Source organism: Pteronotus mesoamericanus, unplaced genomic scaffold (assembly GCF_021234165.1).
Source record: "Pteronotus mesoamericanus isolate MK-2021 breed Mesoamerican mustached bat unplaced genomic scaffold, CSHL_Meso_final scaffold_31, whole genome shotgun sequence".
Classification (NCBI taxonomy): Eukaryota; Metazoa; Chordata; class Mammalia; order Chiroptera; family Mormoopidae; genus Pteronotus; species Pteronotus mesoamericanus.
In genome coordinates, this window is record NW_026555312.1 from 6004363 (window position 1) to 6030308 (window position 25946).

A 25946-nucleotide genomic window follows, 5' to 3' on the forward strand; every position below is an offset into this window, starting at 1 on the left:
GATGGCCCAAGCTCGGGCAAGGCAAGAATCCAGAAAGACTGACCCTCATATCAATCCACAGACCTCTGGCAAGACTTGCAAAGACATGAAGCCTGCGGCAGTTCCCAGTAAATGTTGCAAACATGTGAAGAGATTGGACTTTCCCTCTGGAAAAAAAATCACACTTTCGATAACTATTCTGAAGCCTTGCTGGTTGCCACATCTAGGATTGTCTTGCAAGTAAATCCATCTAAAAATGGGATTCTTTGGAGATTTCAGAAACTCAGCCCCTTTGAAACCTTGCCTTGTTTTGAATCTCAGGCAGTGGACCAGTTTATAAACAAATTCCAGAGCATATCGAGTGCTTTGAGAGACCCAATTGGTAGGTTTTACCATTGAAAACATGCTTAAATTGATCATGAACCCCCAGAATGAATAAGTCTTAACGACTTCTGCCATTCTTAATGCTGCCCACAGGCGGAAAAATAAAAATCCAGTTCTCTACAAGTTTCAAGTCCAGCAACTTTCAGTGCAGATCCTTGCATGCTTTAATCTGAAGTAGAACGGAACGAAAGGGGATGCACTGTGGCATTCCATGGCCTTGAAACCATATATAGGGGTCTGTGTCACCTTTTATCGACACTCTCTGGCTTAACGGCTTGCCTAAAAATATGTTATTATAATCCAAAGATAAATGAAGAAAGGCTTGAATTTACTTATCCCACTTTTCCCACTGGAGTGCTAGGCTACACAGATATAGTTTCTAATGCTAATAATTGTGATTAAAGCCAAAGCCCTCACTACATATACAATTAAACTTTGTAAATAAAAGTCCCAAGAGAAAAAAAAATGTTAACCCCAATTTTCTCTCTCCTGTTGATAGGCAGAAAAGCAAATGGTGGCAATTGGGCATTTCCGCCTGGCCCAGCCTCGTGGGGTCACGTAGTGGCCTGGCCATCGGCTCCAGGATGTGTTCAGTACAGTGGCACTACATTTAAGGAGGTACTCCGCATGCACAGCCAGCAAAAATGTGTTTATTGATTATAATAGTTGCCTGGCAGATGGCAATAGAGTGTCTTGAGGAAAAGGTGCCTCATTAGAATTCACACAAAGATGCTCTGTGCTGCAGGGAGAGGACCAGAGGGTGTCTGTGGGGCCTCTTTGTCTTTCAGCTATTGAACTCTTGACAAATGGGGACCTCTGGTCTCACTTGGGTCCCTTGCCTTGAGCCTTCTCCTTTCAATCCTTGCATTCGAGCTCAGGGAAGCAGCCTTTGTAGGCAGCTTCCTACCTCACACATACTTCACCCTGTGGGCCAAAGTTCTGCAGAAAGAACCAGGAGGTCAATTTTAATCAAGAACGTGCCAGTCTCTGGAACACTGTGCCTCCGATGAAACTCAAGGACTTGCTGAGGGCCTGCAGGGCCACGCGGCCTCCTCGGCTAGGTGTGAGGGAGGGTGCAGATGTGGGTGAGAAAGACTCCATGTCCTGACGGGGTGACAGCCTCCGTGAGGAGACTAGACATCAGACGAGAATGTAGGGCATGGACCACAAGCAGTTCTGCTGAAGTTCTCAGTGTTTTTTTCCTACCCTATCTAGGGCAGCGGGGGGTTCTGGCCCCTGTGGAGAAAGGAATTGGTAGCAGAGAGATTTCATAAAACCTCAATAAGTTTTAGCTTTCTGAAACACTTCAATTGATTTGGTGTTAATGTTTAAAGGCCTTGATGATATAGATTTCTCTTTTTCCAAATCTTAGAAAGAATCTCGTCTTCAGCAAAGATCTGTACATGGGTTTCGATACAATTTACATTATGATTGAAGCCATGTAATTCATCACACTTTACACCAAATTCTCACTCCAGCGCCATTAAAAACTGACTTGCAATTTGCTGTTAAATTAAGATGCTTCATTTTCTTACTACATGTGATTTTTCTTTTCATAGACAGATGATGATATACGGGCCATGAGACCCTGGCGCAGACAGGAAAATGCCATCAAAACCCCTAGAGAGCCCAAATCCGAGAAATTTCATTTATGCATTATCGAATCTTATCAAAGACGTATCTAAAGAGGCTCAGAAATCATACATAGAAAATATGAAGAGGGTACCTACGGAACACTTGCTTATCAAGGTTCTGAGAAATTCCCATTAAAATTCAGCTTTCTGTGTGTATAAATGAAAAAGACTAATTTAATTTTAATTCGCGCAGAGTGGAGTCTGAAGGCAGCGTGCCTCATAAGCAGGCAGCAGCACTGTAACCCCCATGCTAACCTAATTACGTCAGAGTCACTCTGGAGGGCGCCACGGCTCCCTTCGATGTTAAATTCCCATTGCCTTTTATCCCCAGTCATTCCCTGGGCAACTCCTCCATACCTTCCCATCCTGTAGGATCATAAAGCTTTTGCTTTTGAAGCTCAGTTTTATTTTGATGGAACACCAAGGGACTTAACATTACTTTTCACTAAAGGAGACTGATTTTGGTGTGAAAGCTGCTGGAGGAATTCTGAGTTTGACAGAATGCAGTAGGCCCAACACCAAGATGGCTTCTTTGCTTCACAACGTCTCCCATGCGTGGGAGAACCTGCTCAGTAAGCTCCTCCCCCGCTTCCACCTCCCAACCTGGCCCCAGTGGGTTTGCCCATCATAGGATCCCTCTTGACAAAGCATTATTTACCCCTGGGCTCGCTCCGTGCTCAGCTCCAAGGGGGTCTCACCTTTCACTGGTAATAGATAAACTGAAACACGATGACATTTTCAATAGGCCATTTGTTAACATCTCGCGTGCTGCAAGCTGCGGGGGGTCCCTTCCCCTCTAGATCAAACTTAGAGGATGACTTCCTGGAGCAGCCGGCCCACAGAGGAGCAGACATCCAAATCGCCACCGTGAGGCAGCCTGTGCTCTGATTCTTGCCCGTGAGAAGGCAAACGTGCCACACTAAGGATGAAGGAAGGTCACTGGTTGCACAAATGGTTTATTGGGCTGGTGAAACAAAGGGCTTCAAGTGAAAGTGAAGTACAAGTGCAACCTATGAAAACCCCTTCTAAACCACTTTGCTCCCTTTAACCATGTCCTCAAGTGACTTCCGATAATACCTCTCTCTCTTACAGGACTGGCGCACAGGCTAAATGAGACAAGTGAAATATTAATCACTGGGTCTGGCGGTGAGATTCCATTCAGTAATAGCAGTGCTTTGTTAATGTCTGTGGAGAATGAAAACACAGAGGCTGTCTCAGCTAAGGCAGACCTCAGGACAGGGGTCGAAAGACCACTTGATTGAAGTTTAGAATGTAAGGAGATCCAAACCAGAAACATCTACCACAGGTATTTTACCTTGTTAATGCAACATCTTGATTCAAAGTATGAGTGATTTGATATGTAGCTAATCACCAAAATCGATGCCCTCTTTGGTCTTCAATAAGAACATCAGAAGATCAAAATCAACTTAATTCATCCTTTTCCTAATTCACTTCGAAGGAATGAGGCACTACAGAATCAACAAAATGCATGTGGTTGAAAGACAGTAGGAGATGTAATTGAAGGGAATAAAAACAAGATACGCAAAACACACAGAGGAAAATACAAAGATTCAGAAAGCCTTCCAGCATGGGATGTGGAGTAAATGACTTTCCAAATTCTTTCTCTCCAAAATAGTACTGTGACTAACAACTGTCTCAGAAATCTGCGTTGGGACAAAGTGCATCGTATGTCAGGGCTCAGTACATAGTAGGTTCTCAGTAAAAAGATTCATCATACGATGGGTTTTGGCCAGGCACCACTCCACAACTTCCAACATACAATTTACATGTCACTTTCTTGCGGAGACGTTCAGAGTTTTTGTATCTATATACCTCATTTAACAAGCTTTTTTAAAACCATAAACACTGTACTAGATGTCATGGGCAGAAACACAGCAACAGCAGCTGAACTTAGAGAGACAGATTGCCACCACAGTACAACTCCCATCTCATGGACCTGTACACTGTCCCTGAAGTTAAATAGGTAGTAAGAATGTTTACATCTCACAAGAGAAAACATGATGAAGGCCCTGAATTTTCATGATTTTCTCAGACCTACTGAGCACCCTTGCTAACATCAGAACCTGTCTTCCAAAGTATAGAAAGAACTAGAAATGGTTAGTCTATACAGAAAAGACTTAAGGGGAACATCAAGACGCTGTTGAAATAGTTGAAGGCTTGGGTTGTTATTGTCCCAAGGTGACAGGTCAAATATTCTTAGTTTAGCTCCCTAGAGAAATGAATCCAGAATCCCTCTTGTCTTATTTTAAGGTGCTCACTCATACCAACTAATTTGACATGCTCAAAATAAACATGCTCACAATAGAGAGGAGAAAAATATGCATCTGAAGGGCTGTTATGTCCATTTAACTGAAGAATAAGGTGGTCATTACAAGTGCATAGATTTGGACTCAGTACAAGGAGGGACCTTCTAGCAGTCAGAGTTGTTCAAATGTGGGACTGCCTGTCCATAAGGGCACAGTACACTCCCCATCTCTAGAAATGTCAATAAAAAAGCAATGAAATGACCTCCTATGAAGATTTAAGATTGGATGACCAGTTAGAGTTACTAAAGAATTCCAAGCAAGAGAAGGTGAAGCCTGAATTAGCACAGCATTGGTGGTAGAGACAGGGAGGAAGAGGCAGATGAGAGAGATGTTTAGGAATAAAACCACAAAGACTTAGTAGCTGATGAGACATGGACGATGAATAGGCTGAAGAAGAGGCCTGGGAGCTCTGAGAAGATGGCTGGGCCACCACCACCTGGCACAGAAGCATGAGAGAGAAGCAAGCTTGTGGAAGAAGAGGCAGAGCCTGAGGTTCTTGCGGGCCATCTGGATGGAGTGGCTCACCAGGCTGTGGGACCTGGGTGCCACGGAGAAGAGCCGGGTTGGAGATATAGCCGGAGAACCCTCAGTATAGAGGGGTAGCTATCTCAACAGTCACCTAAGGGATGGGCACGGAGGGTATGTGAGAACAGGGCTAGGGGATGCTGACCTTTAAGAAGTCATCTAACAAGAGAAACTAAAACAGCAAAATATGCGTATTCGTCCACTAGGGCTGCTATAACAAAAATAGCAGAGACTGAGGTAGCTTAAACCACAAACATTTATTTCTCACAGTTTTGGAGGCTAGGACATTGAAGATCAATGCACCGGTGAATTTACTGTCAGGTGAGAGCCTGCGTCCAGGTTCATAGATGGACCTCTTTTTGTTGTGTACTTACACAGCAGAAGGGGCAACAGAGCTCTCTGCAGTCTTTTTCATTAGGGAATTAATCTCATTCATGCGGGCTCCCCTGTTGTGCTCTAGCACCCCCCAAAGACCCCACCTCCTAATACCTTCACATTGGAGGTGAGGATTTCAACATATTAATTTGCGGGGAACACCAATATTCAGTCCATAACAACAGGGTAGAATTGGTCAGGAAGGATCCGGGGGAACAAGTAGAATGTGGTGTCCTAGAGGTTAAGAGAGCAGACTTTCAAGAAGGGCTGGCCAACATGTCCAGTGCAACAGAGAGTTCCAATACAATCAGAATGGGACAGCATCCCCGGGACTTGGCAAGGTCGCCAGCGAGGTAAAGGGAGCAGAGTGGCCAGTGAGAAATTAGTACGCAGAGGCCGTGTTACCGGCTCTGAGTGAGGCAGACAGGGGTCAGGAAGGGAGGCATGGGATGAGGACTAGCTTTAGAAAAGGAAAGACTGGGGCATGTTTGTAAGCTAAGAGGAAAGAGTTGGTAGAGAAGGAGAAACTGAAGATTTCTGGGGCTTTGGAAAGCGGGTGGTCTTGGGCACAGGTGGCAGGATCGGCCTTGGTGAGGGAGAGGGACACTTCACCCTTGGAGGCTGCAGGGAGGAAGCAGGGGTCATGGATTTGATACAGCTGCAGCTTGCGGGGGCAGGGGCGGGGACGGAAGAATATTCTGCCCGATGGTCTTAACTGGTACTGTGAAGTAAGATAGGAAGTCAGAGTGTTAAGGAAGACAGGGCTTAAGGAGAAGGTGGAGGAGGGAAACTGGAGTGAGCTGAGCAAGGGCAAGCAGAGCTGACGGGAAGCTTCAAGGACATGGGCATGAATTAGGGAGATGCTGTTCATGCTCCTCAAACTCATCCTATACACAAAGGGACCAACCCCCAAATCCCCCTCCACACCGCGTCCAAACTGCTCTCTGCCCAGCACACAGCCCTGCAAGACCTGTTCCCCCATGGCCTCTTTGGCCTCGTCTCCTTTCATTCCTCAGCTTCAGCTAATGCTCTTTCTCTCCCCGCTGCACCTCTTCTACCTACTGTTCTTCCAGTTTCTGTTCAGTGTTACCTCCTCCAGGACATTCTGTGGCCCAGGACTGGGTGAAATACCTCTGCCGGGGCTCTCACAATACACTGTGTATTCTTCCTGTCTTTGTACCTACCGTGTACCTCAGAGAGGGCTGCCTGCATGTCCACCTCCTCCACTAAACACGGAATTGCTCCCTCGGGGCAGGAGTTGTCACTGTCTTCCCAGCAGTCAGTAGGCCCTCAATACACAGGCTGGGCGAGGGGCGGCGGCAGGGACTGGGCAGGTGAATTCTGAGGGGGAGGCTGGCTCAGCGGTCCCTCCAATCCCCTCTTACTAAGAATCTTGGATTCTAGCTTGTTGGTTCTTTGTGCATAACCGCTTTTGTAAAAATGCACACGTATTAGAGTGGACACACGGGAGAGGCGGTCTCCACGCAGACTGAAAGATTGATCACAGCTCTTTCATAAGCCAGAAGAATAAGCTGTGACATTCTCATGGTCAGAGCCAGATTCCACAGTAGCTCTGGGGACTGTGGACGCATTGGAAATCCAGATGAGGACAGAGATGCTGCTGTAGCGTCCAGCCCCATGAGGCCCCCCTCTCCTCTTCTCTCCTCCCCCGACAGGCCAGCCTGAATCTCTTCTGCTGTCCCAGGGACATCCAACCTGCACACCGGCTGAAATATGTCCTTGACAACATCTTTGAACATAGCGACGACAGAGGTCCTCGCGGTACTGCTGACCTCTGCAGCCTGAGCACCCTGACTCTCCAGCGTGCTCCCCAGTGTTTGGCACAAGCCCGCCTCTCCGCAGTCCTGGAGTTGCTGCACCCGCTGACAGAATTTTCCCAGGATCCCAGGCCCCGCTCTGCTTCCTACCCACATCTCTCCAACAAAAACAAGGCCTCGGCCAAGATCCAAGCGCTGGGGTCTGTGGGGAGGGGGCTCTGGGACACAGCCCTGTCCTTCCCCTGATGCTGAAACCAGATCCCCGAAGCTCCCAGATGCTAATGGAATGCCTGTAGGTCCTAAAAAAAACCCAAAAACTGCTGGGCTTTTGTTTGGAGGGCAGGAGAGATAAATGAGCAACTAGCAGCCACCAAGAGGAGGGACTGAGTCACTGAGAGGACATTTCCCCAGTAGCTTTTTCTATCTTGCACAGCTGATGCTGATGGTGATCAGCCCCACTGACAAAGGCCACTTAGGTCATTTTCAAACACTGAGATGTGTCACCAGTACCCAAGCTGTTACAACATCAAACAGACCAAAGGACCAGTCATAGGCAAGACAAGTGGGACCTTTGCTCCACCATGATCACTCTGACAGGAAGTTTCTAATAAAAACAAGCTGCAGGGACCTAACCCTCTAGGGATGGGCAGAGGGGGTGCCTGGGTACTCAGAGAGGCTCCAAATATTTCTTTTATCAGGGGCAAAGGAATTGATTTCAAGTTAAACCCAATGCAGCAACAGCAACAGCACCATTTAAACTCTCCCCACTCTACAGCATTTCGTGGCTGCAAAGTACAGTCAAACCTACATATGGGAAGGTAGATACTTAAAATCCGCAGCCTTCTAACCATAACTTCTCATTGACAAGACCACTGCCAATGGACTTAATGACTGGTTAGTGGAGACTTACTGGCCACTTACGTACAGACTCCACAGTCTAACCTCTGCTCATGCTCCTTCAGAAAATGGGCTATTCTGCACTTGTAAGGTAATCGGTGTCCCTGAGGTTCCCAGAAGTTTCCTGACAAAACCACACTGGCCTTCTGCAGGAGAAGCTATTGGTAAGGTGGCAGATTTCAGCTCCTTTTCCACCATCCACACACGAGAAAAATCAGAGACATGAGGGACCAGAGAAGTGGGGTTGGTTCCCACTGACCACTTCAGAAATATCATCTATTGAGCTTCTGGCCAGATTCCTTCTGTAATTCACTAGGAAGTTGACAGGACGAGGTGGGGGTGAGGGGGTGGGGGGGCAGCTGCCTCTCCCTGCAGGAGGATCACCTAGCCTACAAAATCCAGAATCCTGAAGCGTCCCTGAAAAGCAAGAATCACATTATTCTTTCCCAACTGAACTGCAAACTAAAGTATTAATAAAGCATCTTGTTTCAGGTTCCTATGGTCTTAATATGGTATCATAGAAAGGAGACTGGGCCTGAGGCCAGAAAACCTGATTTCTGCTCCTGGTTTTTCACTAAATGAGTCTGGCTAGGAATTGGGTTGGCCAAAAAGTCTTTTTATTTTTTTTCCCGTAAAATAAGACACACTTTTCATTCTCATCAATAACTTTATGGATTTGGATATTTTGAGTATGTCGGCTGTCTCCCACTATTGGCTTCTAATGGGTAGAGGCCAGAGATGCTGCTAAACATCTTCTGATATATAAGACAGCCTCACAGCAAAGAATTATTTGGCCAAAATATCAATAGTACCAAGAAACTTCACAAACCATTTTTGACATGTTCAATCAGTCACAGCCCTTTCTCCACATGCTGCACAAATATTTTTTTTTGTGTTTTATTGCATTTTTACCCTTCTTGGAATAGTAAAGCATAACATGCTGAAAATGTTGCGTATTTTCTTCCATCTTCAATATTAAAATGGATGCACAAAAAAATCACTAATTGTGATAAAGCTTTGTTTAAATGCACGCTGATATGACAACTGTCACAATACAATTTAACAAAATTGTTTTGAATGAAGTTCAAGACAACTAAGTGCTACTAGAGCCATCATACGTAAAAACTAAACAAACTTTTTGACCATTCAGTAGTTCCTCTGAGCCTCAGTTTCTCTTCTGTGGAAAGGGATAAACTACTTTTTTTAAAAAAGATTTTATTTATTTATTTTTAGAGAGGGGAAGGGAGGGAGAAAGGAAGGGAAAGAAACATCAATGTGTGGCTGCCTCTCACATGTCCCTACTGGGGATCTGGCCTGCAACCCAGGCATATATCCTGACTGGGAATCGAACTGGTGACCCTTTGGTTCACAGTCCAGCGCTCAATCCACTGAGCCACATCAGCCAGAGTGAAGGGTAAACTATTGCCCTGCCTGGCCCAGAGAACTGGTTTTGACAACTCCAGGGAGACAACTTGTGATGGAACTCAGACATTGGAAAGGCTTTTGCAAATGTAACAAAATGACACTACGACCTAATGCTTCGGTGGTAGGTCCTTCAAAGGCAGAACCATGCCCCGTTGTCATGTATTACCGCCGCTCCACATAGTGCCGGCACACGGCTGGGGCTTTTACATTTGACCTTCAGGAACTTTGGAACTTGAATGTGTGCCACTAGTGTTATGGATCATCTTCATGTCAAACTTTTTTTCCATTGGGCACAAACAAAATATCCCTGCCCTTTCTCATTCAGGACCTAGGCGTTCTGTGAGGTGACTGCCGCTGTGAACCCCTCTGGGAGGCTGCCGTCCTGCCCCTCCGGGACATGTCATCTCTGACTCGACTCCTCGGACACCAGAAATGACGGTGTGTCCTTCATCTCCCTCTTTATTCTTGGCCTCCCATTTAATTCCCTTCCAGGGCCTGTGTATACATGTTCACACGAGGCCCTAAATACATTCTAAATTCTGCAAAATCTCTGCAAATAAAATCTTATTCCCCGCACGCACCAGTGAGATTGGTCTCTTATGAAGCGAAAGAGCTTTTGTATTTTTAATTTTCTTTCCATACAACAAACACTATTAATAACATTCGACTTTCTCCAGAGATGATATGGATTAGGCCAAATGGAAAGTTACCATGGCTACCATAGTGTTATTTTTGGTATGAGAAATTCATGCCGCGGGAAGCAGCACACATACATGGTCAAGAACTGCAGCTTTTTTTCAGCTCTGCTATCAGGCGGTCACTCCCAATTTAATTTTGAAATTCTAATTGCAACGGAAACTAATCATGAGCAGCAAGACCTGAACTCCCTAATTAAAGTGGGAGTCAATATAGAGATGCAGCATATCATTGGGGCAACACGGGCAGGAGGAGAGATTTAAGCACAGGTGGATCTTCTTTTCCAGGTAACTACCTAAGCGAAGCAAGACAGGGAAACACATCTTGAGGGTCAATGGGAAGCCATTAATTGGGTCTGAAGGCTTCAGTTACTGGTGAGGGAGCAGGTCGGGCCCCCTCTCTGTGCTATGAAACGAAACAAACTGAGGCTGGGGTATGAAGCCCAGGTGGAAAGGAGAGTGTTTTTACCAATGGCCCACCACCCAGAGAGGCTGTGGTGGGAGGCAGGGAAGGGCGAGGCTGAAGGAGGCTGGTCCAGAGTAACCCCATACATTTCCGTGTCTTTCTATGGGGGCCTGGGAAGACGGACCAGGAGAGGAGCAGGGGTATCCAAACAGAATCTTGTCACTCAGACCCAGATATTTATGGGCTATTTTCCTTACATACCAGATGCTGAGTCACACTTTTCTGAATTAGCAGGAGTTGGCTTATGAAAGAACTTCTATTAGAGTGAAGACCTACTGCCAATCCCTGAAGTGCATGCCTCCCTTTGGGACCTCCCGGACTATCTTTGACAGCGTTAAAATACTGCTAATGGCATGACTTCATCTGCTCCATGCAAGAACGATCCATATTTAGGTCAGAAACCACATGGTCCTCACATCATCCCACTGGGCTCCAGGATAGAAAGGGGCTCTTAAATCAGGGAGAGAACACTTTTAACTAATGATTTATTCTTCACTCTCCACGTTCCTTGGCAAAGAGACAAAAACAAACTTTGCTGAACGGTCAGAAAGCTCCTCTGAACACTGCAACAGGGTGGTAAAATTAGAAGTGTATCTTCTTCTCATTTAGTATATATATATATATTTTATACAAAGGGGTCTTTTTTTCCTTTAACAAGTTTTCCTGAGAATTTTTTTAAAGCATTATCAGGAAGAAAGAAGCAGAAGCTCATAACCCTGTTGTAGCTTTTTCAACAGGACTGAGTAAATCAGTCCCTCAGGAGCAGGAGCCCCGCGTTGGGGTGGGAAGAACTCCTTCAGAGCGCTCAGACTCCTATTTCCCATGAACAAATGAGGTCCACAGTCCTGCTGGGGCAGGCGGGATTTTTCCAAGGCAGAAAAACCCCAAGTCAGCGAGAGCCCATATCAATCTTAATTCTTAGTGTTGTCACAAGTGGGCAACTAGAACACAGGCCTCGTCCTGAATGAGTCAGATGAGGTCTTTTGAGTATTTTCATCAAAATAGTGTATTGACATGTTATGCAAAACCTATGGCATTGGTCATGTAACAAAGGTTAAAAATGGGAGCAGTACCGAAAAAGGCAGCTCTGAACACGGAAATGCTTTGAAACCTGGCTGCAATTTGAAGAGAGCTATTTGGCAGTTTCTCGGCATTATACATGTTATTGACATAACAGGCCGGAAGGTTAAGTGGAGAGAGGGGCTCAGCCACCTCACACTCACTGTGAGTAAGGGGAGAGAGAGACAAAGAGAAAGAAGAAAAATAGCTCTGTCTTACTGAGCTACTTTGCTTAAAATTTCCGCCCAGGGAGACTGAAAGTGTCCGGAAATACAGAGCTTTGTCCCAAAACACAGATTCTGCGTCCAGGGGAGGCACACCACTAGGGGCTTATGAAGATCCATCAGTCAGAGAAAGCGCCTCTGCTTTTACAGCCAGCAGGCTGCAAACTTTCTCTAGTGCCTTTTAGAAAACTAATGCTTTCCAGATCCCAAAAGAATCTTAGATGCACCTTATCCCAAAACCACACCTACCTTGACTCCAAGGAAAGACTTGCGGTGGTAGAAGCAGCACAGAGCTGCCGAGAGTGCGTGGAAAGCACTGCATTCTTTAGGCATCTTTCAGTCGTCAGTCCCTGGACCACACACCTTCTTTAGGGTTAACAGAAAGGGGGCTCGGGGCATCGGAGCCCCAGTCCCTCAGCGGCAGCTGTGCTGCGCGCCCGCCCGCCCGCCCGCAGACCAGTGGCCGGGAGTGAGCCAGCTCCTTCTCCCAGGCCAGGCTGGGACTTTTCCCCTCCGCTGAAGCCAATACGATCCACTCGCTCAATTCTGGCAGGCTGGTGTCCAGCCTGCCATGCACACAGTGCCAGAAATTCTCATGTGACCAGACTTGCTTTCTGATGAAATTCTAACCTCTCTTAGAAGAGGCTTTGAGCTTCAGCTGTCCCCTCCATGCAGAGACCCGGCGGAAATCATTAGCCTCTCAGGCAGCCTGTCCTCCCCAGGGCTGAAGGCACCAGGCAATCTGCTCTGAGAGGCTTTGTCTGTCTGCTTGTCACCCCAGCACCTAGGGGTGAAGGAAGCACACATCACACCACCTTGTGATGAGATAGAGGCTTCTTTGCGAAAAGGACCTAGAGGTGGCCAGGGTGTGACTGCCCCTAGGAGCAATCCTAGACGTCCTGAGGAACCCAGGCAGATTCTCTGTCCCCGCTCCCCCAGTCTACCCCAGAGCTGTTTATTTTTAATTAGGATGCTCCTGGAAGCCAGCTTGCAGCTGATAACGTTGGCACAGCCCTCACTCCTGGCAAAGCAATATTGCCTTTTACTGTTTAATTAGCAAGTCTGTCAGCAAACACCCTGGGTGCCCCATGCCCACCCCACCTGGCCATGCAATCTATTGGGAGGGTGGGGGACAGGCTGTGTAGACTCTTCTGACCCAAGTGTTTATCTCCCTCCCCTCCTTCACTGTGAATACTTCACTGTAATTGCCTGCTCTGCTTAACTCAGATCCAGCACCGACCCTCATGTCCGACCTGGCTGCGCTTGTTTCTTCTGTGCTAAGATGCTGTCACCCCTACCAAGAGCCTCCTAACACTTTTTGGGCAAAGTAATTGCTTTTCTTCTTTCATTCTAGTAAGAGTGGATGCTCAATGGTTCTGGTTTCTGTTTTTTGTTTAAATCAAACCCAGGTTTCTGCCTGTTTTTCTTCCTCTCCCACTGTTTCAAATATTAACTTTCTGTGGCTCCAGCCACTGGAAAATGGAATGTGTCCTGAAGCCTTCTAAAACTTCATACAGGCAGAAACTTGCAACGAGGAAGAAGCAAAACCTAATCAGCCCAGAAAGGAACACCACCAGATGAGGCATGAGGGAGGTATGAAAAATATCCAATGGGATTAGTGTCAAAATACTCAGGAGGCCTCGGCCTTTGGACTAGGTCAAGTCGGCCCGTGAAAGTATGGAATTGTTTGCTCAACATCTGGTGGGCAGCTTCTGTGCCTGCATGAGTGCTTTGGACAGAGACAGGGGTGGAGCCTCCCCACATCCAGCGCAGGGACAGACCTACAAAGGCTCTGACCCCACAGAACAACCGGCGGGACTGACTTCCTTTCTGCTCTCTCCCTCACTCCTTCTCCTCCCTGGTTCTGGAGGGCAGGGGTGCAGCCCTGGGAACTCCCGGGTCCTGGGAAACCCATCTGAGAACCTGGAAGCAAATACCAAGGATGGTAGAACTCATGGTTGGTTGGTTGGTTTGCTTGTCTGCTTGTTTTTTGAGCTGGAGGGCCCTTAAGATGGTCCAGTAGATAGGTCAATACTGCCCTCCAAGGTCCTGTACTGCACCCAGGAGGAAGTGTTTCTCTGTCCTCATTTCTATTAGATGGGGTTCAAAGGGTAAGTCCACAGGAGCAGCCAGGGCCCATGACCCCAGCAGCTTTGTGGGGATGACTCATCGATCAGGCCAACAGCCACCAGGTAAGGAGCCCATTTTTCACTAGCTATTTCCTTTTCCCTCAGGCTAAGAAAAACACTATCCCCAGCCTCAGAAAAGGGAGAAAAGCAGCTCCTTCAACCCTGCACAGAAATTCCGTGAGGTTAGTCAGCAGAAACCTTTGAATTCCAATACCCTACCCCCAGAACACATGAATGAAGTGCATTTCTGCAAGAAAATATGCAAATAACTCAGGCATGTAAATTACATAGAATTATGAAGCCAAGTGCTCTAGGGCCAGAGTAAAAACAAAACAAGCAAAGGTCAGGGTAGTATTGTGGCTCTGGTCACCTGAGGTTTTCCCTGCTTACTCTAAGAAATGTCTCCAAAATGCCCCCAAAATTGGTTCCCTCAGGATTAAAGAATGGGCTAATCTTATTAGGTAACTGTTTCTCAAGCACTTCTAATTTTTTTTTTTGTTCCACACCAAAAATAATTTCTGATGTAACATTTCAAAGGTTTTAATCAATTTTCTCCCAAAATGGCCAAGGAGAGAGACTAAAATAACCTGTCGTTACTGCAACTAAAGATGATAATTGCATGAATTTGTGAAGTGCCCTTCACTGACTTGTTATGCTTTTAAATGTCTCCCATCCACTCTGATCAATTCCCCCACGTTCTCCCCACAATGATTATTCTATTCTTGTTACAAAGAAACAGGACCAGCACTGTGTGTCACTCAGCAGAGAACAAAGGACTAGGGACTCCAGCCTGTGACTGCAGAACCTGGTATCTGATCACGTGGAAACACAAGTAAGAGATTTTTAATGTCTTATAATTGAACCTATTACTGGCACAGCCCCGTGGAAAGGTTGTGATTTGGTACCCTGGGGCAGTGGGCACTCTCTGATGACTTAATACATGCGGGTTAGGACCAGTTAAATCCGGATTCAGGATTTTCTAAACACCATGCCCTTGTGGGGACAGGGCTCAGTGCCATGAATGCAACTCCAGGGACCGATGGACAGAGGGGCTGACACAGGAACACCAAGCCGTGGGAAAGCTCTGTGCTCTCCTGCGCCGCCCCTCCCCCACCACCTGGGAGGCTCACTGCTCTGCACCAAGGGAAACACCTGTGAAAATAGCCAGGGCTGGGCAGCCATGTGGACCCTTAAGGGAATCCCTATTCCCTCAGGTCAAATGTTGCCCACCCCTTCTGGGAAGAGGGTTACAGCGGGCCAGAGGGAGGGCCCTGCCCAAGCGTTGCCTTCAATGCCATTTTCTCCTTGGGTAGCCCCAATGCTAGCCTGCCCTACTTAGTAACCATGGAAACAGGAGCTGCCTTGACAGCCATATTTCACAGACACATGCTTCCTGCCGGCAGCGGCCCTTCGGCTAAGAGAGGCTGTAAATGGGTACAGAGTCCCTTTCCCAAAGTGCTGCGGTCCCTGCTAGAAGATCAGGCTCCCAGTGAGATGACCTGCTCTCGGAGGTGGCATGGAGGGGAGAGGTCTGTGCGCAGAATGTGCCTACCAGGCGTCTGCTTTCCTGTGGTCTGGGGCAACCGGGAAAACAATGCTGCCCATATCGCCCGCTCCCGTTCCCAAAGCTGGCCCCGAGTCAAGGCATTAGACCTTCCATGCCATGAGGTGCTCTCGGCTGTTGTCAAGCAGCCCTGAGGACAGTGGCACTGCCCATGGTGGGTGGCAGGCTGTGACCAGAGTGCACTGGTCCAAGGCTGCAAGTGCTGGGCTGTCCCTGCCCACAGGGACTCACTGCGAGCATCAGTGAACACCAATCATCATGGTCAAAAGAGCTCAACCTCTCGTGGTAACCACTGAGACTCTTTACCTCTCCAGAAAGATCTTTCTCCAGGATCTTTCCTGGCTTTTTGTCTTTACTAAACCCCAGGGGCTGATTCTGGGGGAACAAAGCAGCTTTAACAGGATAGGGAGTAAGGCCAGAGCTGCCAGTGCTGTTTCTCCTAGTGCTGGCATCCTAGGAAGCAGGGAAGGAAGATTTACGTGGGCAGAACAACTCCTCAATCTCCCAGGACGCCCTCTGTGAGGGCCAGAGAAGGGGCACATTTATCAGCAACCCTGCTTCCCAAAGCTTCCCAGTCGCCTGGACTGTCTGCGGGATGCTGCTGCCAGTGAACCAGGAGGTGAGGCGGTAGCGAGGAGCTCGTTGTCTCGGAGCACACACCCTCACGGGACAGCACCCTCACGCGACAGCACCCTCAAGCGACAGCAACGGGCTGAAGGAGCAGGGCTGGAAACCAGGAGAATGAGGAGCGGCTGTGGGCTATCGGACGAGATCACCTCCTCACGGCAGGCTCGGTAGTTACACAAGCTGTCAAAGACAGCTCAACACATTCTTCTACATGCAAATGTGATTTATTTCTTGCTCCCAAAAGGAATGCAAACTGGACTCAGAAGGAGGAGAGCAGGAAAGGCAGGCCCGGCTCCCTGGGCCACTTTGTGGCTTGCTGTGAATAAGACACTGGCTTGCGCTGGTGCACACAGCAAATGCGTTTACGAGGGTGTGCACAGCTCAGTCTGACAGTCCTCCACGTTCCTCAAGGGGATAAGAGAGCATGGCTGTTAAATGGTCTCTGTCTGGAAACGATATTGATCTGCCCAGCACATAAATAAGAAGACTCAGTATTCGCACACAGATTTCTCTACTGGGTCTATGTCCTCCCACAAGTTTCTGTTTCTCTACTTAGGTATTAGAATTGTGTAACTGATAATGTGAAGCAAAATTAGGTGAGCACCCAGCCCTGACTTTGCTTTCTTGCACTATCACATACAATTTCATCTCATACATCCCCCTGTCCCATCATCACTTCCTGGAAATCCTATATTATACAAGTTCAGCTTCCTGCTTCCAGCATTAAGTCAAAATTAAGAGAATGTGCACAGGGCCTAATTCCAACCTTTCAAACAGTAATCAGACTTGCTGGTGGTCTCAGCCTTCTTAGAGAGTCTATGAAAATCATGGACCCTCCTTCCATAACAAAAAGCACATACTGTAATGTTTTACACATAATTTCAGGGATTCCTGTGCCCCTGCAGCCCATCTGTGCACCCCTGAGAGTCTGACCCACCCAAGATGATCCGCCGCCCACCTCCCAAGCTTCCTTCTATTCTGTACTCACTCTGCAGGCACGGCACCCTGAGTAGTCATTTGTTTCTCTTGTTATCATAAGCCCTAGGTTTTCTTTGCTGTACACATTTCTACGTCCCCTTCCTCACACTTCTGGTAAGTGTGAGCTATATAAGCAACTAATAACAGTGACCCAAAGCCCCTCTGAGGCCCCTCTCATGCAGAGCGATGCACAAATGGGCTGAGGGGCACCTGCAAGGCAAGAACGGGGAAGGCTCGGCCGCAAACACCAGCTGCCCTGTCTCCCACCTCCACTGCCACTAGCTCTCCCACCTCACAAACACTTCTGCAAAATGACATCCTCCAAAACTGAGCCGCAAGACACATCTTTATATGTCTCAAATGCCACACTGAGAGGTAGCAGGGTAGAGGGAGAGCCAGGGTGGGTTCACGTCTTTGTTGCACCTTGGGACATTTCTTAACCTCTCTGATCCTCAATTTGCTCCCCTAACTTGTGAGGTTTTTGTGAGGAGCAAGTGAGATAACATAAAGAACCTGCACCTAACCCACAATAGGCACTCAGCACATGTGAGCTTCCCTTCCTGTCAAAGGAAAAAGAACAAGCCCTGTCTCCTCCCGACACTTTGCTCCTCCTGCAGGGCACCTGCCCAAGTGCGCCCTAAATCTCACTCAAATGCCTGGCTGCAGGAGCCACACCCCAAGCCCCTGACAGGTCCCAGCTAGCACTACTGTGACTCTTGAACCTTGAAAGCCAGGGAACAATGGGGAGGAGTTTAAGAAGTTATTTTTTTAGCCTTTAAAGGTTAAGATCACATATTAAAATCGCACATACACTCAGATGTCTCAGATGATTTTTCTACTCCAGAGTCTTTGCTGTTTGGGGAGCTGTGTGTTTGGACAGACAGCCTGTGTCTGTCCAAACAAAGAGCACCTGCCACCTGGCTCTCACCCAGGGGCGTGCTGGGCCCACCCACAACTCCGGAGCTGTCAACATCCACCCTGTTCCAGTCAGTCGGACTGGGGCTCCTGTGCCCCTACCTCAGGATTTGGGTTGCACCCCTTCTTTCCCACGGTCCCCACACCAAATTGGCTGCAGGACTGGGCTTCTGTCGAGCCTGGACGCCCTGCTGATGCTCCTTCCACCTCGCCCCTCCCCCTGCACAGCCCTCCACATTCTTGCCCCAGGACTAGATCTTCCTGGAAGATCTAGAGTCCCCAGAGGACCACCTGCCACGTGCCTGACTCCTGCACTAGCTCACCTTCCTGGACACTGATACCTAACCATACCGACCATTTCTAGAATTAGAACTGTGCCTGGCATAGCCCCTTGGATGTCGTGCTGGCTCTGCCCAGCATCCCTCATTTCTGTGTCCTCCCAGATTCTGCCTCCTGCCTGCGCCTCCTCCTCTCTGGCCCCTGGAGTCGGGAACTGCCACAGTTATAGCGTGTTATTTCCAATACCACTGCATGCCTACCACCCACCTAGAGAGGCGTCCAAATGTTGGAGTGGGTGCCGTGGGCATGGAAGAGCGCTCAAGAAAGCAGGGACCCTGGGTGTGGGGTGGTTGGCGCCGGGGTGGACGGGAGTCAGGACTAACTCCACTTGTTTCTGCCTTGAAAGCTTGCCTAAGTAAAACAGAAGGCAACCCTAGTAACTACTTCTTCTCTCTTTTCAAGCAAATTCTAGAAACCTGAATGAAATATTTCAATAGGAAAGTATCCTTCTTTCATGGTTGTAAACTGATCACCAGCATTATCCTCTGAGTGACACGTTGGTTAATTCTGCATCCTACCCAGATGGCTCTGAGAACCCGCCCTGACCTGGACTGTTCAACCTGGGGGTGGGGCAGGGCCACCATGAGCCACTGGAAATAGAATATAAACTACTGGGTGAGAAGTCCACTGTGGCTTTTACCCAGTTCTCAGAGTCATGTGACCTAAGAATCTCCATGGTCCAGAAAGACTTTCAGCAGCTCCTAAAGGTGTAGCTTCTGATGGTCTTACTTTTTTTTTTTTGGGAAAGAGAAGCGAGGAGAACACGCTGGTTATCCTGGGTGATGAGGTCTGCTGGCTACTTTCGACATGGTCAGGCACGGGCAGGGCTGCGGTCGGTAAGAGGAGGACACAGACACACAGGCACTGAGGCGAGCTGTGTTCCTTTCCTTTTGTTGTTGGAGCAGCTTTAAACGCCTGTGAGAGGAGAAACCCTTCACCAGTTGGTAGAAGGGCATTGTTTGCACACACTGCTTAATGTTACATGCAGAATAGTTCCAAGTCTGACTCCGAGTAACCCCTCCCAAGCACAGACTTCAGAGATGCCTTCCTGACACTGCGGCAGTCACGGAAACCTTTCTGCCTTTCTGCTGGGGCTCCTCGAAGGAGTCACCACTCACCCCATGCGAAAGGCCCCCAAGAGCCAACATTTATACAGAGCTTTTACCATAGTGTCTTATTTAGTACTCATACTAGGAGATGTGTATTATTATCTCCATTACACAAGTGAGATTACACAGTTCTTAGAGTTAATAATTAAAACAACTATGACTCAGAATGGCTGGATCGATCGGAAGTGATAATGGAAGCATGGATCCCACCTGGTTGCCTTGAGTACCTTATCTTGTGCAAATCCAAAAGGCAGAATTGTGGCTGCTGCGACGGCCCCCTCCCTCCAACCGAATAATGGATATTCTTGGCAACACAGACAGCAGGGCTCACCTGAACTATCCCCAGTCAGAGGCCCTCGTCCACTCATTACTGATGGGAAAGGGCAGGTACAGATGGATGCGGAGGCCAGAGTCTGAGGAGAGCCAGGACGCAGCAAAACCTATAGCGCAGGTGACACCTAGAGAGCTAAGGGACCTCCTTTGTCTTAAACGGAGTCATCGACTGGGCCCGCTTTTCCACAGGAAAAGGCAGAGGGTATGTTGCCTGGGAAGAACCATGTTGATTACCAGCCAGTTTCTTCACTTCCTAAGACTGTCAGCTGCCAAGCACGATGCCACCCACAGAAGTGACACCCAGATGGTCAACACTCCCGGTGCCCAAGGTGGAGACAATGGGTTCTTTTGTCCGTGGTTCGAAGGACAATACAGTGCCGGGCCCGCAGTGTGTACCCAGAGGAGTGAGAGGGCAGGAAGCAGGAGTTACCGGTGGGAGCAGCGGGAACTCACCTGGACCCACTCTGGGCACGCCGCGCTGGCCTCGCACTTGGCCTGCTGGGAACAACAGATGTGGGGTTTTTTCCAATGCCAAACTGTAAGGGGATCCACAGTCTCTCTGCCCCACCCCCCTCATCCCTACAATTTCTCTGTAACCATGTGGATCTGACAATTCAACTGGGAGGCAATAGGTGTGCAGCCCATAAATAAACCAGAGGTGAGATAAACTAGAGGAAGGTGAGTACAGGACTTAAAAAGATCAGAAAGAAAACCTGGGCAAATCCTAGTGTTCATATGCCAACATTACACATATGTACCCTGAGTAGATAGAGACAATGAGAAAATATAGTCTAATACACGTCTGATCCTGAAAATTCAGGGGGAAATGATGTAAATAGCAGAGAGTTGTTATTACCTTTAAAACCTTTACCACGTGGCATAAAGTATTCATCCTTGTGATGGATGTGTGAGCTGATCAGAACACTGAACACTGAGTGGTCCAGGAGTAGACATGGACCTAAGTTAGACCAATCAGATTCCTTCCCTGTGGTTTTTCAAACCAGAGCAGAGGGAAAGATCCCTTTTTTCCCAGGGACCATAGCTTTAAGATCATAAGTTAAAGCAGCCAACAGCCATGCGTGCCCATGACATGCGAAAGCTGATCTGAGATAATGCAGCCAGCGTGCTGAGGGAAAGAGATGCAAGGATTGAGAGTACAGAGATGTTTTCCTTCTCTAGAACAGTCACTGACCCAGGCCACTCCACCCTGCCCTTCCCAGTCATAAATTTCCTAGCTCACATCCTCAGTTTGAGAGTTTACAGGTTTACTTTATGAGTGTGAGAGTAGGTAAAACTTGAGATCAAAATATAATGCATTGGTCCTGATTGGCGTGACTCAGTTGGCTGAGAGTCATCCTGCAAAACGGAAGGGCCGCGGTTCAGTTCCTGATCGGGGCACATGCCTGGGTTGTGGGCCGTCCCCGGTTGGGGTGCATATGAAAAGCAACAAATCCATGTTTCCCTCTCACATTGATGTATCTCTCTTCTCTCTCCCTCCCTTCCACTCTCTCTAAAAATAAATAAAATATTTTTTAAAAAAGATGCAATACATTGTATTGGACTCTACTGGAGTTCATGTGAGTAAGATGTGATCCCTGCATCTGAGAGACACTAAAAGGGAGTCAACATAAACTGATGTTACATGAAATCATGGGTAATATACGCCCATTAATAATAGGGTTGTACATTCATGTTTCAGCGATGGGTGGAAACTAATGGTGTTTCACAGCCAACTTCAAGGGCATTCCATTAAAGAACTGCATTGTCTGGCATTTTCAAGGATAAAATGGATATGAATAAGCCTCTAGGAAAAGGGAGAGGGACTCATGGATTTGGAATGTTCTGTGCCACTGAATGTAGGTGTGAGTTCTGCTCCCACACCCAGCGCCACCCAGCCTCCCCTCCCAGGCGAGGGGAAGCCACTAATGCATGGCTCACTCAACCCTGCTCATCGTGCAGGCAATAGCTCCATCCTAAGTTCCTGAAGGATGTTTCCAGAGGCTACTCTGTTTTGTGGAAAGACAGAAAATCTGATTCAGAGGGACTGGCGGAGAGAGTTCCTTCCTAAGGCCAGATGGACTTTACCAGGTAAATTGATAGCCCGTGCGGGCAACTCCCATGACTTTTTAGGTCAAGGAAAAGGGAATTTGCATCACCCCCAATTTACTTTAGATCTTCCCAAATTTCCTCCTTACATAGCTGTTAGGTGGACATGCCCTGAAAGTAGGCTTGGAGTCCTGATTCTCATTCTGTGTGGCCTGATGGGGCTTCCTCCACACATTGTTATTGCTCTTTTACTCCAGTGAGGAACCCTGGCCCCATTCCTGCCTTCCAGCATCCACTATTGGAGCATTCATTACAGTGAACTCTGTCATTGTCTGTTGGCCTCAGGACCTGTGTCTTATTCATTGTCACCCTCTGATGCCCAGAGCAATGCCTGAACGGAAAAGGAGCCAGTGAATGTTTGGAGATCGCACAGGGATTCTCAACAAACACTTGGAAATTGTTTGCACAGAAAGTGTGCTTGCATATTTCTAGGCAAAGGGTTCTCATTCAAAAAGTGAAGGACCTCCCCCCGCAAATAGTGAAGAACTGCAAAGGCATGAGACATGACTTGCCACACGAGGGTCACGGTTCTCACTGGGTAAACCAGCCTTGCCATCCCTGCACCTGAATTAGGGGTGGCTCCCCCTTCAGTCCTCAGAAGCACCTCACTCTCTCAACTGTGAACAACCTGGGCTCCCAAAGTGGGAGGAAGCTCCCAGAACGCAGTGGTTCTCAACTCCCACCTCCTGTGTTCTGCACGAGCTACCCTTGAATGCTCTGAAAACTGGTAGAGATGAGGATGGGACACTGTTCTGCTGAGGGAGGCTCTTTCCAGTAAAGACCATGAGAAGACAAAGGGAAGGAGTCTGGGCCATTGCAGACTCGGCTGGGCCGCTCAGACCCTTCGAAAAACACCCACCTGGGCCTGGGAAAATGAAGAATCCCATTGGAGACTGGTGGTCACAGGAAACAGTCCACCCGCTTCATCATTTCTTCTGCACAAAAAGCTCTTTTGAGAGTGTGAATGGAGGCTTTATGTAGTAAGTTCCCATCCACAGGCTAATAAACATGTGAAATGGCCTCTCAGACCAGGTTCCTGCAGCCTGGACACTGAGGTCATTCAAGAAACAATTAGATGCCATCTGGAGAGAGCTGGGACTCAAAGGAAATTGCCTCGAAGGGCCAAACAGCATGTTTTCGTTCCTAAAGTCTGACACATCCTTATCTTCATTGACATAAAGGATGCATGGAGCTCAGCCAGCTAATCCACACTGGGAGCTCGAATGGGCAAACGCAGTGGCAATTAATACAAGCTTAAGGATCAGGAGAGCGTTCATTTTCCGCCTGCCCCAAGTAAATGCATCCCTCGACTGCACTTTCCCATCCAAGCTGAGCCTCTTTGCTGTAAACTAGGCCTTAGCCTCACCAAGCTTGGGGTTTTCACAGTTTTAACATAAAGCAAGTAGAGCAGAACAGCAACTGCTTCAGGCCCAGCCCCATATAGCACATAGTGAGCAATGAGCTGGTTGTACAGAACTGCATTTACTGAGGCTCCACAAGCCACTCAATTGCAAAGACCAGGCCCACACCTGAGAACTCTTATTTCTAGACTAGAATCTCAAGTTTTTCGTATTTTTAAATAAAAATTGAATGTCTCTTCTCTATTAATAATATCTTTAGATGTAAATGCAATTGTTGAGAAATCTGTTTTTAAAAAAAAACCTTAGCTAGAGAGAAATAGATACTTATGTAAGCAGGAGCCAATGATTTGTGTTGTGTGTTTCTGCAGCTTCCTAACAGCTCTCACAGAGCTGGGGAGCCACCGGGATGGCGGTGCTCCGAGCGTGGCCGGCGGGCCCCGGGGCCTTCCAGGGAGTCTGTGGGGTCAAAGCTGTATTCATCATACCAGAGAGACAGCCTTTGCCTTTTTCACTGGGTTGACATTTTACATTGATGGAGCAAAAGCAACGATGGGTAAAACTGCTGGGATCTTGGCACCAAGCAAGGGAGAGGCACCAAACTGGGTAAGTAGTCACTGCATTTCTTGACCACTGTATTTTTTAAAGATTTTGTTTATTTTTGAGAGAGGAGAAAGAGAGGGAGGGAAACATCAATATATGAGAGAAACATCGATTGGTTGTCTCTCACACACCCCCATCTAGGGATCTGGCCCACTACCCAGCCATGTGCCCTGACTGGGAACTGAACTGGCAACCTCTCATTTCATAGGCCAGTGCTCAATCCACTGAGCCACCCAGTCAGGGCAAAAAAAATAATTTTTTAAATATAAAAAAAGGAAAAATAAATTCCTTTTAAAAATTGCCAGCTTCACTCAGGAAGTCCTTGGTGAAGCAGTGAGAATTACACACTTTATTGTGTCTCTTTACTATTCTGTGTGAGAGACAGGAAGCACACATAGCACTTCGCCTGCATCCCCAAGCACACAGTTGTCTTGAGGGAAAGGAAATGTGCAATTAAATTGTTAGCTGAACTAGCTGCTTTTTCATGAACACCATTTTTACCTTGAAGAATGTCTGATAAACTATGGTTGTTCAGATGTGGGTATTTATTTGGCAGGCATTTGCTAAAAAAATGAACAAAGCGAACCTGTCAGTTCAAGAAAAATAATTGACAGTATTTGTTGCCAATGATAAACTTGAGCTTTCAACTTGAAATTAAATTTTGGGAAACCTGTGTTCACCACCATGAGTTTAACAGCTTCCCAACACTTCAATGGTTTTTCTGATGTGTAGTGATAGTAATGAATGCGAGTCTTTGATATTGTAGAGTGAAATATGTTAACATTTGAAAGACCTGAATTGGTCAGTAGACCAATATTTTTCAAATGACTAACGCACAGTGGTTCAAAATCACACATGGGTAAAAGATCCATTCAAACTGCCAGATGGACCAATGGATTTTTAAGGAAATGGAGTAAGAAAAAAAAAGTTCATTGATATGGTTCCAGTTCCACACTGCAATTAACCGTTATAAAACTACAACTTTTTTAGCATGACCTCAAAGAAGTTATATCTTTAACCATCTGAAAAGTCTATTAAAGTATTCCTCCTGAGGGGTAAGGGAGCGGGTGAAATAGGTGAAGGGGGGTCAAAAGGTACAAATTTCCAGTTAAAGATGAGTTAGTCACGGGAAAGCAGTGTTCAACATGGTGACTATAGTTAATATCACTGTATTGTATATTTGAAAGTAGCTAGGGGAATGGAGCTTGAGAGTTCTCATCACAAGAAAAAAAATTTTTTTTGTAACTACAGTGACGGATGTTAACTGGACTTACTGCGGTGATCATTTGTAATATATACAAATATTGAATCATCACACTTTACACATGAAACTAACATAATTTTATGCCAATATTACCCTAATACAAAAATATTCTTCCCTTCTTAAACTATGTATTTGTGCAAAACCAGATTTTCTTCATACTTCAAACAGATTGAAGGCAGATATGAGAATCAAGCTGCATTCCTTTAGGTCAGACACTAAAGAGATTGGTAAAAATGTGAAACAATGCCATTCTTCTTGCTAAATTTTGTCTTGGAAAATTATTATTTTTCATAAAAATTGTTATTTATAGTCACACAATGGGTTTAATAAGAGAATTAAATAAACACTAAAATCCCTCTACTTTAAGTTCTAATGCAATAAACCAATAACTAAAACGCACATAACAAAAGCTCTTTTGAGATCCTTAATAATTTATGAGTGAAAAGGGATCTCGAGAGCAAAGAGTTTGGGAACGTCTGCTCTAATACATCTAAGCTATTTGCTTTACATAATTTTGATTGAGCCATAGTTCTTAACATCATATCTATAGAACAGACTAAGGTATTTAAATAAGGGGGTGTTTTTATTTTTATAAATAACTATCATAAAAGCACTGATGCTTATTAGAGAAAATATGGAAACTGAGAGAAATGTGAAAAATGAAACAAAAATTCCTTAGCAGCCAGGGAGTTAATTTTGCCCTACTACCCAACACTCAGTTCTTCGGCTTTAGTGTTTTATCCTGCAGAAATTCCCACACAAGTGCACACCAAGCCATCTCTGTTGAAGGCAACGCCATCTTTCCAGTATTGTGTGTCACTCCTCTTTGCTCCCACCCCGCATCCAATCCATC

The 25946-nt window shown here is 46.9% G+C and overlaps 1 protein-coding gene across 3 annotated transcripts in view; it reads right to left on the reverse strand.

Moving 5' to 3' along the window:
- BCAR3 (BCAR3 adaptor protein, NSP family member) overlaps positions 1 to 25946 on the reverse strand; it is a 104265-nt gene that overhangs the window by 37674 nt on the left and 40645 nt on the right. The window contains exon 1 of one of the 3 annotated variants that reach the window (XM_054592156.1): positions 12018 to 12236. The exons of 1 other annotated variant lie outside the window; for it this stretch is intronic. In XM_054592156.1, the coding sequence (XP_054448131.1) occupies positions 12018 to 12101 (84 nt within the window). In that variant the 5' untranslated portion in view covers positions 12102 to 12236. Of the gene's footprint in view, positions 1 to 3312; positions 3359 to 12017; positions 12237 to 25946 lie in introns of those variants that run through there. One more of the 3 variants, XM_054592157.1, reaches the window with a different exon arrangement.